Genomic DNA, 12,894 nt, shown 5'->3' with positions numbered 1-12,894 from the left:
CCCGTTTTATCTGGCTCGTGCCAAACAGTGAGCCCTGGCTCTCCCCACCGCCACCGAGCCCCCGGCTCAAGCGATTATTCCAATGAACAAAAGTGGCAGAAAATTCTCAAGACGCTGCCGGCGTGTCTGACTTTTGCCAGGATTTGCAGGTGGACAAAGATTAATTGCGCAGCTTTCCCACATAATGGGGCAGGAAGGAGGGTGTCGCAGAGGCCACCACTCTCCGCCTTCCCCTCCCCACAGAGGACAGTGGATCCCACTAATTCAGTCTCCGCCAAACCAGTCCCACTCCCGAACCTTGCGACTCAGGGTGGTTTCGTGACAGCTTTGGTTAAGTGTGTGTATGCATACAGTGTTTAATATTAAAGGCAGCCTCTGCACAGCCCTTGGAAACCACACGCCCCTAGTGTGGTCCAGATGTGTGGGAAAATACTCCACATACACTTAAAAGCAAGAGGCTGAAGAGGCAGCAGGCAAAAGAGGCAGAAGCTGCGTCCTCCCCGGCCCTGAAGCTCAACGCTGACACACCCCACGGTCGCCGCTGCGATGTGCACTCTGCTTCCGGAGTCCCGGCCACTCTGTTGATGCAGGGAATGTGTTCCCAAGGGCCACTGCAGAGGCGTGGCACAAGGCTGGGCCGTGGGCCCCACGTGCCATCACCTGCCATGGCACTGCCCATGGAGACGGGGCAGAAGGGCGTGGCGCCTCTGCAGGAAGGCAGGCTCCACAGGAGGAGGGGACCCAGAACACACAGAAGCCGTCATCTCGGTGATCCCGAGGGACCAGAGAAGCCAGATGCAGGAGAGTCGAGGCCAGGGGCCTCCAGTGACCTGAAGTTCAAAATCAGGCCACACGCAGGTGGCGCAGACCCTCCAGGAGGGGAGACTATGGAGAAGGGCCTGGAGGGTGGGTCCCACTCTGCCCCTTAATACGTCGGTGCCGGTTACACGGTGTGCTCAGGTGGTGAGGTTTTGTAGTCCAGACACTTGGGACGTGCCCCCCCCCCCTTTTGTCTTGCATATAGCAATACATCAGTCCAAAGTTTTAAAAACTCTGTGACATCATGGCCACATGGCCAATCAACCACTTCCTGTAACTGGAAGTTTCCAAGGAACCCGGGATGTTTTGCCAGCCATGTTCTAAGGCTACTTGTTGAGTCCAGATTCATGATCATTGCCCCTCCCAGCATGCTCTGCAAGGCTCTTAAATTCAATAGGCAGAATGAAACCCAAGCAATGAAAATACCACAAGCTCTCAAACTTCTGACGAGTGACAGCGAGGGACAGAGCAGACGCACAGCCTCCTCCTGCTTGGACCTGGAGGCATAGCAGCGTGGCCGGCCACATCCTTAAACCATGAACAGACCAGAGAATGGCAGGATGGCGCCGTTAGAGGACCCATGGGGCTCAGGAGGAATGGCAGGCCCGTCTACTTACGACCCCGTGGGATCAGTCTGTGCCCGTGCCCACACTTGAAGCCAGATGCAGCCACACATGAGCTCGGAGTGCCCACACGTCTCCCTGCAGGTCCCTGCTGAAGTGTGTGCCGAGCCCTGGGGACGCGGACACATCCTTCATTCCGTCTTTGGCCTCTTCTTGACCTGTGGAAATGACGATGCCAAGTCTTGATGGCTTGTTCTCATCTTTATGTAACACCAGCCACGCTGTTGGTTCTGAGCGATCAGACCGCCCTCCAAAGAGGGTGCGGTACCTTCATTCAGACCAATGGGGAGAGAGAAACTGAAGGCCAGAGAATCAGAAGGAGTCGGGGGTGGTTACAGTCTCGCGGGAATTGACACAGGGACTTGGAATGATGCCAGGAGGTTCACAACTGCGGGTGGCACCTTCCAGATCCCTGCGGCCTAAAGGGGGCTCCCCACCCAGCAGCAGCGGGCGGTACGGACCCTCAGGCCCTGGCCCAGAACCTCGGAGTCAGAATCAGCGTCTTAACTGGATTCTGATAGGATCTGTAGACATTTAACCTTAGAAATTAAGGTTGTGGCAACGGATCCAAAGGCCTGTGTTGCACTCAGCCCTGCAACACTCACTCCGGATACAAAGTTTCTTTCTCCCCGAGATGGAGGGAAACATCACAGATACAAAGACAAGATGTAAAGCACGGAATATGTACACAGGGATTGTCCGGCTCAACCTCAGATGTCGCCGGAAAATACAGACACAGAAACACACTCATAGAACACACACACACCTGCACACACACCTGCGTGCACACACCTGCACACACACACCTGCGCGTGCACACACACACACATCTCCTGTCCTCCAGCAGCTCAAGGTTTCAGGAGAAGACGGGGAAGCATAAGGTGTAAATCTAAGATAATAGAACGTCACAGAAAACCAGTTTCAGAATGAATGAAAGTGACAAATATTGAACAGGTCAGTTGTGACCTGGGCCAGACACCCAGCCCCAGATGTTCGCCACAAATCAAGGCCCAAAGGGATGATGCTGGCCAATCTCACCCAGATTTCAAAGGGCCACCGACACTTCCCGCAGGCCGCTGTTTGGGGCTTTAGTCCCTGCACAGAATATGCTATGATGAAGCTCCCGCCAGGCGGGGTGCGGAGGAACCAAACCAAGGAGATGAGGGTGGAGTGCTGTGAGTGTCCGGGAGGCTCTGGGGGATGACATGCCTCTTGTGGGGCCACCAGGAAACCCAGAGATTCCAGACACAAGGCCCGCTGCCTGGACGGGGCAGCTGCTCCATCTCAGAGCAAGCGGGGACAGAGCACACCCCCCACCCCCCGGGCAGACGGTCCCTTCTCACTGAGACGGGTCGTCAGCAGCACACAGGAGGACCAACACCTTCGTGCTTGGCTTTCCAGTGCACCCATGACCGAAACACCACCACGGACACGGCAGCTTAAAACAGAACGTACCATTCCCAGCTCTGGAGGCCGGAAGCCAAGTCGGGCCTATTCTCTCTGACACCTGTGGCAGGGTCCCGCCCACTCCTTCGAGGGAACCCCCTGCTCCCCTGTTTGCAGACGCCTCACTCCAGTCTTGGCGTCCACTGTGACCCACCAGACCACTGGAGGTAACGTCCTTTCTCGTAGGGACGCCGCTCATGGATGCAGAGCCCGTCCTAATCCAGGAGTACCTCATGTTAACTTAAATAAATTTGCAAAGACCCTTCTCTCCCCAAATAAAGCTACACCCCAGGCGGGGAAGACGGCAGCACATCTGTCTAGGAGACTCCGTTCGGCCCGTTATACTCCGTGACGTTCTCACCGCAATCTCTGCCACCAGGGCTATGAGTCCGCAATTGTCAGAACCCGCTCTGCCCGTCCTGAGCCTGTGTCAGCTGCAGACTCAGGAGCACTGTCCTGTTCAGGGCACACTCACACACACACTGGCACACTGTCCTGTTCAGCGCACACTCATACACACACGCACACACACCGGCACACTGTCCTGTTCAGCACACACTCACACGTACCCCGGCACACTATCCTGTTCAATGCACACTCACACACACCAGCACACTGTCCTGTGCAGTGCACACTCACACACACACACGGGGTGTCCCTGTGACATCACGCTGCAGTGGAAAGGGACAGGGCTCAGGGCTCACAGCCCCGTCAGTGTCCATCATGGTCTTCATTTTCAAGACGAGCTCCTGCAGGCTGAGTGAGGACCGCCTGTCCCTGGGTGTGTGGCAAGGTCACGGGCATGCACCCACATGCACACACTCGCACACATGTGCACACATATTCTCATGCACACACACATGCCTTTGACTTCTGGACACCGAGAGCACTGCGACCCCTGAGAAGGCCGACTCATGGAGGGAACTCGGTGCCAGGGCCATGAGTGGGGAGCAGGGACCCCACGTCTGCATCCCACCTGGAACGACTGTTTTACACCAAGCCTGATGTTTCAAGAAGCACAGTTAAGGAGTGTGACGTCAGCCGTGTGTAAAATGACGTGGGCCGGCCGTTCTGGTGTCAGCACTGCCATCCTTCCACCTGGACCCCTGACCACGACTCCTGGGCTGATATCAGTCCCACTGCGCCCCAGGAAGCGGGCCCAGAGGATGGCTGCGTGTTCCCGGAGAAGTAACAGATGCAGCTCTGAAATCTGCCCAGCGAAAATGAACCCGTCAGCGATTCGGGGGTTCTTCGCTGCAAGCTGGCACACACATCCCTCCTCATTGTTTTATTTTCGGTTCTCAGTGTCTTGTGAACCAGACCAACATGCAGGGGTGTTGAGAAGCGTTTTTGCAGCCATATGTTTGTTTTCACGATGTTGCCGAGCAGAAGTGTTTGTTCATAATTTCTCTCCTTGAGTAAAAGCATTAGCTACCAAACACTCTTGGCTTCTGAACTGCCACCAGCAGCTCCCCGCCCTCCGTCTCAAGTCATGCGAGAAGAACACGCCAGCTTCAGTCACTTGATCTGGAAGGTTCTATCCAGTCCTGTGCAGAATGGCTAAAAAACCTGGACTCCTAAAGTCCTGTTGTGGGACGAGTGTGGTGCTGGAAGGGGGGGGGTGCAGTGCTCCTCCCGCACACCCTTGCAGCACAGCTGGGGGCTTGGCTTTGGAGGAGGGTGCCCACCCCAGCTGCCTATGGAACAGAGCCCAGGCGGCTTCCCCCCCTCAGCTCTCTGCACAAGGGTGTGGGGAAGGAGAGGACCCAGCTGCATGCAATTTAGTCAACACGCCATCAACCCAAACGCTTGTCCCCTCATCTCTCAGTGCCCTGCCAGGAAAGCGGGAATGGGCAGTGCCAACACCCACCGCCACAGGTCTGGGGTGCCCCCCACCCCACCCCCCCCCCCCGCCAGCCCACGCCACCCTGCTGGCCGGGAGGGAAGGGATGCTTGGGCGTGGGAAGGAGGAGTGGCAGGAAGGGTCTAGGGCCCTGGAGAGGAGCTGGCTTCCAGCACCGGGGGACAACCTCCCTGTGAAGGCTCCCATGCCCCCACGAGCAGCCCCCACTCCGAGCAGGTGAGCTGCGCGACATCACCCCCATGGTGCAGGCTTTCAGGGGAGTCGCGCCCGCGTCTCTAACGAGGCAGAACATTGACATTTGGATCACACGACTGTGGAGTAATCCTTTCATTTCCTTACCTGGGATGAACAGAGCAAAAAGGATGTGAGAAATTGGTTCATTCTTAACCCTGGATTTGCAGTTGCAGATCATTAAATTGGAAACTGAATACACTATCCATCAGTGGTTAATAATGTTCCATTTCCTTTCTCTCACTGTTCCAGCGCCGTTAGGGGTCTGCCCGACACGAAGCACGTTGGCAGGGCTGGAGGGGCCTGGCCGGGCTCGGGGTGGCTCCGTGTCTGCGTGTCCTCGTGTCCTCCAAGGCCCCTCCAGCCGGCTCAGGCCTTGGGGGACACACACTATGGCCTCTGGCCCCAAGACCAGACCCCGCTCTGAGCCACACTTTCCACGGGCAGCCATGGTTCCTCATGACCTTGGCCACGTCCTCCCAGCTTGCTGGTCTCAGCTTCCTCATCTGTCGAATGGGACTGAAAACACCGAGCTTCAGGTGGTGGCTAGGAAGACCGAAGAATGAGGCCTTTGGGGCACGAGGTCCTGGCCAGGGGCCCTTCTCTCCACGTGTCCAGGAGAAAGGAAAGTGAAAACAGGAGGGTCTGGCAGGAAAGCAGGAAGAGGGGACTCTGTGTCATGTCGGGTCCAGTCCCTGGCCTGGAGATGTGGATAACGTTTCCCTGGAACAGAGCCACCTTTCCTTACCACCTGTCCACGGCTGGTTTTGTGCCACAAGAGCAGTCGTGTGGGTCCTCCAACATCCGGACAGCAGAGCCTGAAAGAATGACCATCAGGCCCTCTCCAGAACACTTGGGCCACCGGGTCCCGTGGCTGGTTAAACTCTCAGCTCCGGGCCTTAGGGAGCGACACTGCCTTTCACAGAACCTGTGGAGGGGCTCCAGCCGGTCCGGATGGGTTTTGCTTACTTATTAATACAAACAAATGGTCTGGATGAGAGAGATCCATCAACCACCCGCTTCAGCACCTCTGAGCCGGGTGCACACGAAGCCCACGTCGGCACACACTAAGCAACCAGGGCAGATGAAGAATGCACTGAGACTAGCCGAGTAAGAGACCACAGGACCCCCCTGAGGAATGCCAGTGGCAAGGGGCTCCCAGAAATGCAAGCGTGTTTGCAGCCTAAAGACAGAGGCCGGGTTTCCCCAAAGGAATCCCTACATCCCTGTCAGCCACGCCCATCACCCCACAGTCACCTGCAGCGGGAATAGGAACAAATGCGGACGTGCCATTTTGAAAAAGAAAGAGGAGGGAAAAACAGACTTTCTGAATGGCCAGCCTCTCCACTGACTAAGCAAATGCAGGGCAGTTGATGCCACCCCTGTCACTCTGGTCACACCGGTCACATCGGTCACACCGGGACACAGTTTTAAAAGAGTGGTCCCACTAGTGCAGGGACACACACGTCCCCAGCGTCCTCCCCGGGAACACAGATCAGCACCAAGTCTCGTCTTTTAACCAAGTGCGTCCTGGACGGTGTCACAAACACAGGCTCTAACCAGAAACTCTGAATTCTCTTCCTAATGACCTGTCGCGAAGAAACGAGAGCCGTGCCGTAAAAGGAGTTTGCAAAGATCTTCGCTGCAGCGTCAAGTCTGGCCGCAAAGACCTGGGAACATCCTGTCCCACCACATGCAGGCCGTACGTGCGTGTGGCAAGCCATGCGTGTGCACACTCAACCACACCACGCGTACACATGTTTGTGAGCACCACACACAGCACCCACATCTTCGCACACACGCTAACACGTTCGAGCCCACGAACACACCACAGAGGCACTCCCATGCACAAAACACATGCGTGTGTGTCTGTGCACACACACGTGGAAACAGGAACATGCCGGTCACATGAAAACTTGCACACACAGCACACATGCACCTATGACACATCCCAACTGTGCAAGTCTGTGCACACACACGCACACACATACACACGCATGCACACATACGACACGCCAAATGAGAAAGTGCTTTCTTCAGGCGTGGGAGATAAAGTTACGCTGAATTTTCTTTGTATTTTTCTCTTTTTCAAGTTTCCAAAAAATTTTTTTGGCATTTTAAAAATACAAAGTGTTATGTTAATATAAAAGGGAGAGATGAAAGGCACTTTTTAAACGAAACTGTCTTCTCCGAAGTGTGTTATGTTCATTCTTGCCTTACTTCATCCTCCGTCCCACTCCTGCCGGGCTGCCTGCTCCATGCCCCTCCCCCATCCCGGAGCAGTGGGGGTTTTCAAAGAAAGGTTCAAATAGGTGGGAAGTGTGGACAGAACCTGCGGGGTCTGCAGAGGCCGAGCGTTCTCCCGTGTTTATCATGTGGGCGGTCGGGCTGGGAGAGTCGACGGGGGGCCCGTGATGAACGCACAGGTCTGGGGTCTATCCCCTGACATGGTTACAAGCACGTGTCCTCTCCGGCTTTGGGGTCGGCTGCGTGGACAACCCTGCCATGGTTCGTGGTGCTGTCATGGAGGGGGTGACACGTGCACATGGGGCCACACGCCACTGCCTGGATCCCGGCATGCAAGGGGGAGCCCTGCCCACCACAAACTTTGGGTCAGAGCAGGTGGACTGCTCAGAGCCACGTGTCCAGGCGGAGAGAGCATCATGTGCCCTGGATTCCAGCCGAGGGACAGACCCTCAGAACCATCATCCCTCCTATTCTCTTTAGCACTCGTGACTTGAATGGGGAACACCTCATCCCCATGGGAAATCAGCCACGGGGGCTCACCACCAAGAGCATGGAGACGGAACAGAGCTGGGAGGCTGCCGCCTGCTCACCCGTGCAAGGTCAGACCCCTGGGGAGGTCATCCAGGGCCCCAGCCCCACCAGGGTGGCAAGCACGCACGTCATACATGGACGCCACGCCCTGCGGTCCCCCCACGTCCCCTCTCAAGTTGGACCCTGCTTCTGTTCTCAGGGACCGCTCAGCGTACGGAAGTACGTGTGTTCAACAGGGAGATTTATAACAATGCCTGATCTGCTCTTACACAAGCCCGGTAAAAGCAAAAAACACCATTAAATCTGTGCTGCACACCTGGCCCCACTCTCTCCATGAGAAATCAGGTTTGCAGGAATCAGGACGTGCAGACGCTGTCCTCAACGCTGGGAGAGAAGATGGGGGTCTCCGTCACTGGAGGACCCCGTCCCTGGCACTGCGGGCGTTGTGGGCACTATGACAGTCCCCCAGCTGTGCCACAGGCCCCACATGCAGACCTGATGCTTGGGGGCCTTCAGGCGCCAACAGCCTGGGTTTGAACTACACTTGTTCAAAGTGTAGTTCAAACCCACTTTTCCTCCTTCATGGTAATTTAACACCAAAATAAGGTTCCTACTCTTGCTACCTACCTGCACCCCTGCCCCTGCTTTCTCTGCACCAGGCTTCTCCCCTCACCTCCTTCTCACGTGCAGCCCCAGGGAACAGCCACCTCAGCCCAGCCATCCCCAGCAGCGAAGGCTCACGGCTAGTGGTGGGGGGTGTCCCCAGAGCATGTCACAGGTCCAGGGCACAGTGGGGGGCTACGATCAGTGTGGATGTCTATTCAATGACCCCAGGCCTGGACTCTACCCACTGGAGGAGGGTTTCTGCCTTGCAACCATGGCCCTAAGATATCCCCTTCTCTCCAGTTACCTGTCTTCAAGACCAGAGTCAGAGCCTCCCATTGGTGCTGGCCTCCACACAGCCACTGTGTTACTGGAAACAGAGCTGGACCCACAATCATATGTGGAGGCCTGCAACTTGGCCAGCGACCTGCTGGGGGCTTGACTCCCAGAACATCACAGGCTAGAGATGTTCACATCAGGGTTCACATCAGGGTTCGCTCTGCTCACAATCCCTGGGCATTGGGAGCTCAGGCTACATCTGTGTTCCCCCACAGGGCCTGGCGAGGGCACTACCTCGGAGGGGATGCTCCCGTTCCCAGACCTCCCCCTCTGTCTCCCTCCAGCCGTGGGTGACCAGCCCCACAGGGGCTCGATGGTGGGGGGCGGGAAAAGGGAGAGTGGGCCCCTGACCTCCCCAGGCTGCGCCCCAAGGAGGCCCCACCACAGCAGAGGAGCCCTCTCCACAGGTGTGGGGAGGGGGTCCTGGCCACCGGCGGGGGCCGGGGCTCTGGGGCAGACTTGACACCAGAGACTAGGCGAGGTGGGAACTCCCCAGGGAAGAGCAGAGAAAAGGAATGAAGGGCCGAGAGAGCGTGCAGGGGTCAGGGAAGCAGGGATGTGCACACAAACCCCGCTGGGGAGCACAGGCCCCATCACCCGCTCAGCCATCAGCCCTGACTGGCTGTCCCCGTGGGCTCAGCCTGCTTCAGGCTGGGGTGCAGCCAGAAGTGGGTGTGTGTCTCTGGGAGACCATGTCACGGTGCAGGGAGGGTGACAGGTGACGGGCTCTGAACAGCAACCCTGCCGCATGGGTGTGGGGGCCGAGGGGGCGGAGCACAGCTCTGAGCAGAGGCACAGGGTGCCTGGCTGGGATGTGGTCCCAGCAGAGGCCCCCACACAATATGAAGCAGGAACCAGGAAAGCACCGGGAGCTCGGTGTCGCAGAGAGCCTGACGGAGCAGGGAGAGGGTGCGTGGGGCCTGCGGCAGCACGCCACAAGTGCCCCTGGAACCCACTCCAGCTCGGCCTCCGAAGCCTCTTCTGGCTGCACCTGACAGTGAGAGCCAACAGGCGGCAAGATGCTGTGAGGACACCATGAGCTAGCAGGACGTGTCTGCCTATGCCAGCCCCGGCCCACCTTCTAGAATGTTCCTGGCTGCACTCTCTGCTTTGGAGGGATGGCTCTTGGGAATGGCAGTCATGGCCACGTGGCTTCTCAACCTGGAAGTAAAGGAATGCAGGGCGGCCCCGGGAGGGAGGAGGGGGCCAGCACAGAGACCTCCACCCCAGGCCTCAGCCCTCGACCCTTGCAAGTCTCAGTATTTCTGCTGCAACAGAGGCTCTGACCATCTGTCTCAAAACGTCCACCAGTAAGGAATGATCCCTCCGCTGGGACATGAAGCCAGCCCCCACTTGGGAAGTGAGTGCATCAATTCAGCATTGATCAGTGACTGTGAGTGCCTGGGGCGCTGTCCTTTTTCGGAGGCCTCTCAGACTCCACAGGCCATCATCAGAGACCCAGCAGAGCCTGGACTCCATCCTTCTACAGCAGAGAGAACATGCTTCCTGGCACTCCCACTCCCCTCCACATTGCCTGTCTCTCGTGCCTTCTGAACTTGTCTCCTGGGAAAAGCAAGTGAGCCCTGGGCAGACGTGCTCCTGTGGGCTGAGCACCAGGATGGGACGCTGCCCCAGCCCAGCGGCCACCATGCAAGGCAACTGTAGACAGTACACAAACACATCCTTGATGCAGAAGGAGCACGCTTCAGTATCTAGAATGAGTGTGTGCATAGCGCTGAAACACCACATCACTGCCTCATCTCAGTAGGCCTCTGGCTCGACAAGCCCAGGAGAGGGAACGGATTGATGAAATGGGGTCAGTCAAGCAGCTTGACTCCTGTACATGCAGACACACAGGTGTCTCCAGATCTCCACTCCCTGAGACCGACATCGCTTGGCAGAACTACCGCATCCTCCAGAGAAGTGCTACCCGCAGACAGGGCCATGGTGGCAGGCAGGATGAAGAGTCAGGTAACTAAAAACCTAAGGCAGAGATCAACAGGTGGGCCTCCTTGGCACCCTGACCCTCAGATGTGGAACTTTCTGCTTTGCCGACATCCAGACCAGCCAAGTAACCCAGCAGGAAAAGTTTACCAAATGGCAGCCCGTGTGCTTTATAGCTGGGTCACAGCACAGGCCCCGAGTTGGAGAAAGGCACTGGGGCCTGAAATGTGAAGACTCTGTCAGGCTTCTGGCCGGCACCTACCCTGGGGTTCTAAGTCGGAACCGGAGCTGGAAAAGTCAGCCTCGTGTACTGCGTTGTGTGGATAAAGGGTGGGGCGGTCTGGCCCGAAGACCACGTAATAACCACCGCTGTTATCCAGTTATGCTCTGGACACCTGCAGCTAACACAGCCCACAGAGGGGCAAGTTCATTAGACAAAGACCCACTTGTCTTACTTGGCTTTGATAATGGCTTAATAAATACACTGAATGAGCCCTAACACAGAGGTGCAAAATGAAAAACACTTTTGACTTTTCCACTCGATGCCCACCCTTCTCTAATGATCATGCTCTCACATTTTCTTGCTTATCAATTCCAGCCTCTGCCCCTCCAAGAGGTGCGAGAAAGCTCGTCTCCTTTTCCTGCAAAGAATCCTTCCTGGGAGGGAGGCTTCGTAGGTGATCTGGGGAACTGGCACCGCTCTCCAGCTCCCTAGCACACCTCCTCCCACACATCTGTAGCTCTAATGCCACACACATACATGTGCACACACACTCACATTCATAGCATGACCACAATTCTGTCAGACGTGGAGGAGAACCCAAGAAACTCCACATCATCACATACTTTAATAAAGCTATGAAACAACGGAGGTGAAAATAATTAATCTCACTTAGCTCAGGCAGAGGGACAGGAGAAGGCAGCAGAATGGGGCTCCATGGAGAAATGGGATTGGAGGCAGCAGCCCTGGAAGGTTCCCACAGATCAAAGGGCAGCTAGGGCAGCCAAAACAAAGGAGCAGAGCAGCAAAGGAAGGGATGTCAAGTTCCAGCTGCTCCAGCAGGTGGCTCCATGCTGGCCCCGGAGGGGGTGGGCGTGGTGTGGAGAAAAAGGGAAAGGGGCCCTGGGACCATGGCCTGGAGAGCCTAAGACCCCCTGGGACCCCTAACTAATGGGCCAAAGAGTGATGCAGCCGCTCTGGTATCTGTGGATCCAAAGATCCACATGCATTTCTGAAGCTAGATGTCACCACCAACAGCAAAATAAACAATGTGGAATATTAATGAGGTGTGGCATCTTGGGACGCCCACGCCTTTCTCTGTCCAACAGCCCTTGACCCCATGGCCTTCTAGAATAACAGGCCCAGTCTCCATTATCAAGCATCGTTTAACCACCACCTGGGGCCTCCACGGATATCCATCCCACAAAACACCAGACGTGGCCACAAGGGAAACAGCAGTGTGGGTGAGCCTGTGTGAACACCGGCCCCGTCATTGCCCTGTGAGGAAGAAGGGGGCGGCGGGAATATGGGATCACACTGATCCACGGAACAAATGTGGCCTCTAATCCTCTCTCCCCCAATCCCCAGGTAAGACACCAAGATTCACACCTGGATCAGGAAAATCCTCCACAGATCAAGCTACTTAGCAGAGTCTAACCAGATTACAGTACATCTAATCTCAGCCCTGGAGATCATTTACAAGCAAAGGCATCAGCTCATGATTGGTGTAGAGTCCTGGAAACATGTTTAGGTCGGCACTGCAGACATGCACTTCTGGCCCCACGTTCTAGCTGAAGAGTTCAAGTAGGAATGAGGCTTTAATTTATGCTCAGGAAAATAAAAATAGATTAAGAGGATCCAAGTCAAGCCGCTAGAAGAGGTTTTTCTGTGCCAAAAGACAGGCACTGTGAGTTTCCCTAAACAAGTTATCATTTTAACATTGTAAAGCACTAGACTTATTTTTTAAATAGCAAAACTACAATTCTCTCTGCACACCCGTATTGCCGCTCCGCTGTGCTCCCGTGTAACGAACCGACTCAGCGATACGGGCAGGACAAGCATGTCTGTGCCACACTAGACGGCCGGCCTTATCAAAATCCAGCGGCATTAATCCCTCCCTTACATCAAAAATCAAATACCTTTCTGGAGAGAGGCTCCTGTCTCATGAAGAGCAGTTCCCCGGGGAGACAGTGAGTGGAGATGAACGGCACAATACGTTTGGAAATAAATAGATAAGGGTTTGCCTC

The 12,894-nt window shown here is 56.0% G+C and overlaps 1 protein-coding gene across 1 annotated transcript in view; it reads right to left on the bottom strand.

The window, feature by feature from the left end:
• Nucleotides 1-1,255: 1,255 nt before the first annotated feature.
• LOC123926579 (collagen alpha-1(I) chain-like) overlaps nucleotides 1,256-12,894 on the bottom strand; it is a 94,659-nt gene continuing 83,020 nt past the window's right edge. The window contains exon 6 of the mRNA XM_045980535.1: nucleotides 1,256-1,600. Coding sequence (XP_045836491.1) covers nucleotides 1,449-1,600 — 152 coding nt within the window. The 3' untranslated portion in view covers nucleotides 1,256-1,448. The remainder of the gene's footprint in view (nucleotides 1,601-12,894) is intronic.

Source organism: Meles meles, chromosome 16, assembly GCF_922984935.1.
Source record: "Meles meles chromosome 16, mMelMel3.1 paternal haplotype, whole genome shotgun sequence".
In the NCBI taxonomy this organism is placed as follows: domain Eukaryota; kingdom Metazoa; phylum Chordata; class Mammalia; order Carnivora; family Mustelidae; genus Meles; species Meles meles.
The sequence above is the reverse complement of the archived record's forward strand: the minus strand, read 5'-3'. Positions and strand labels throughout refer to the sequence as shown.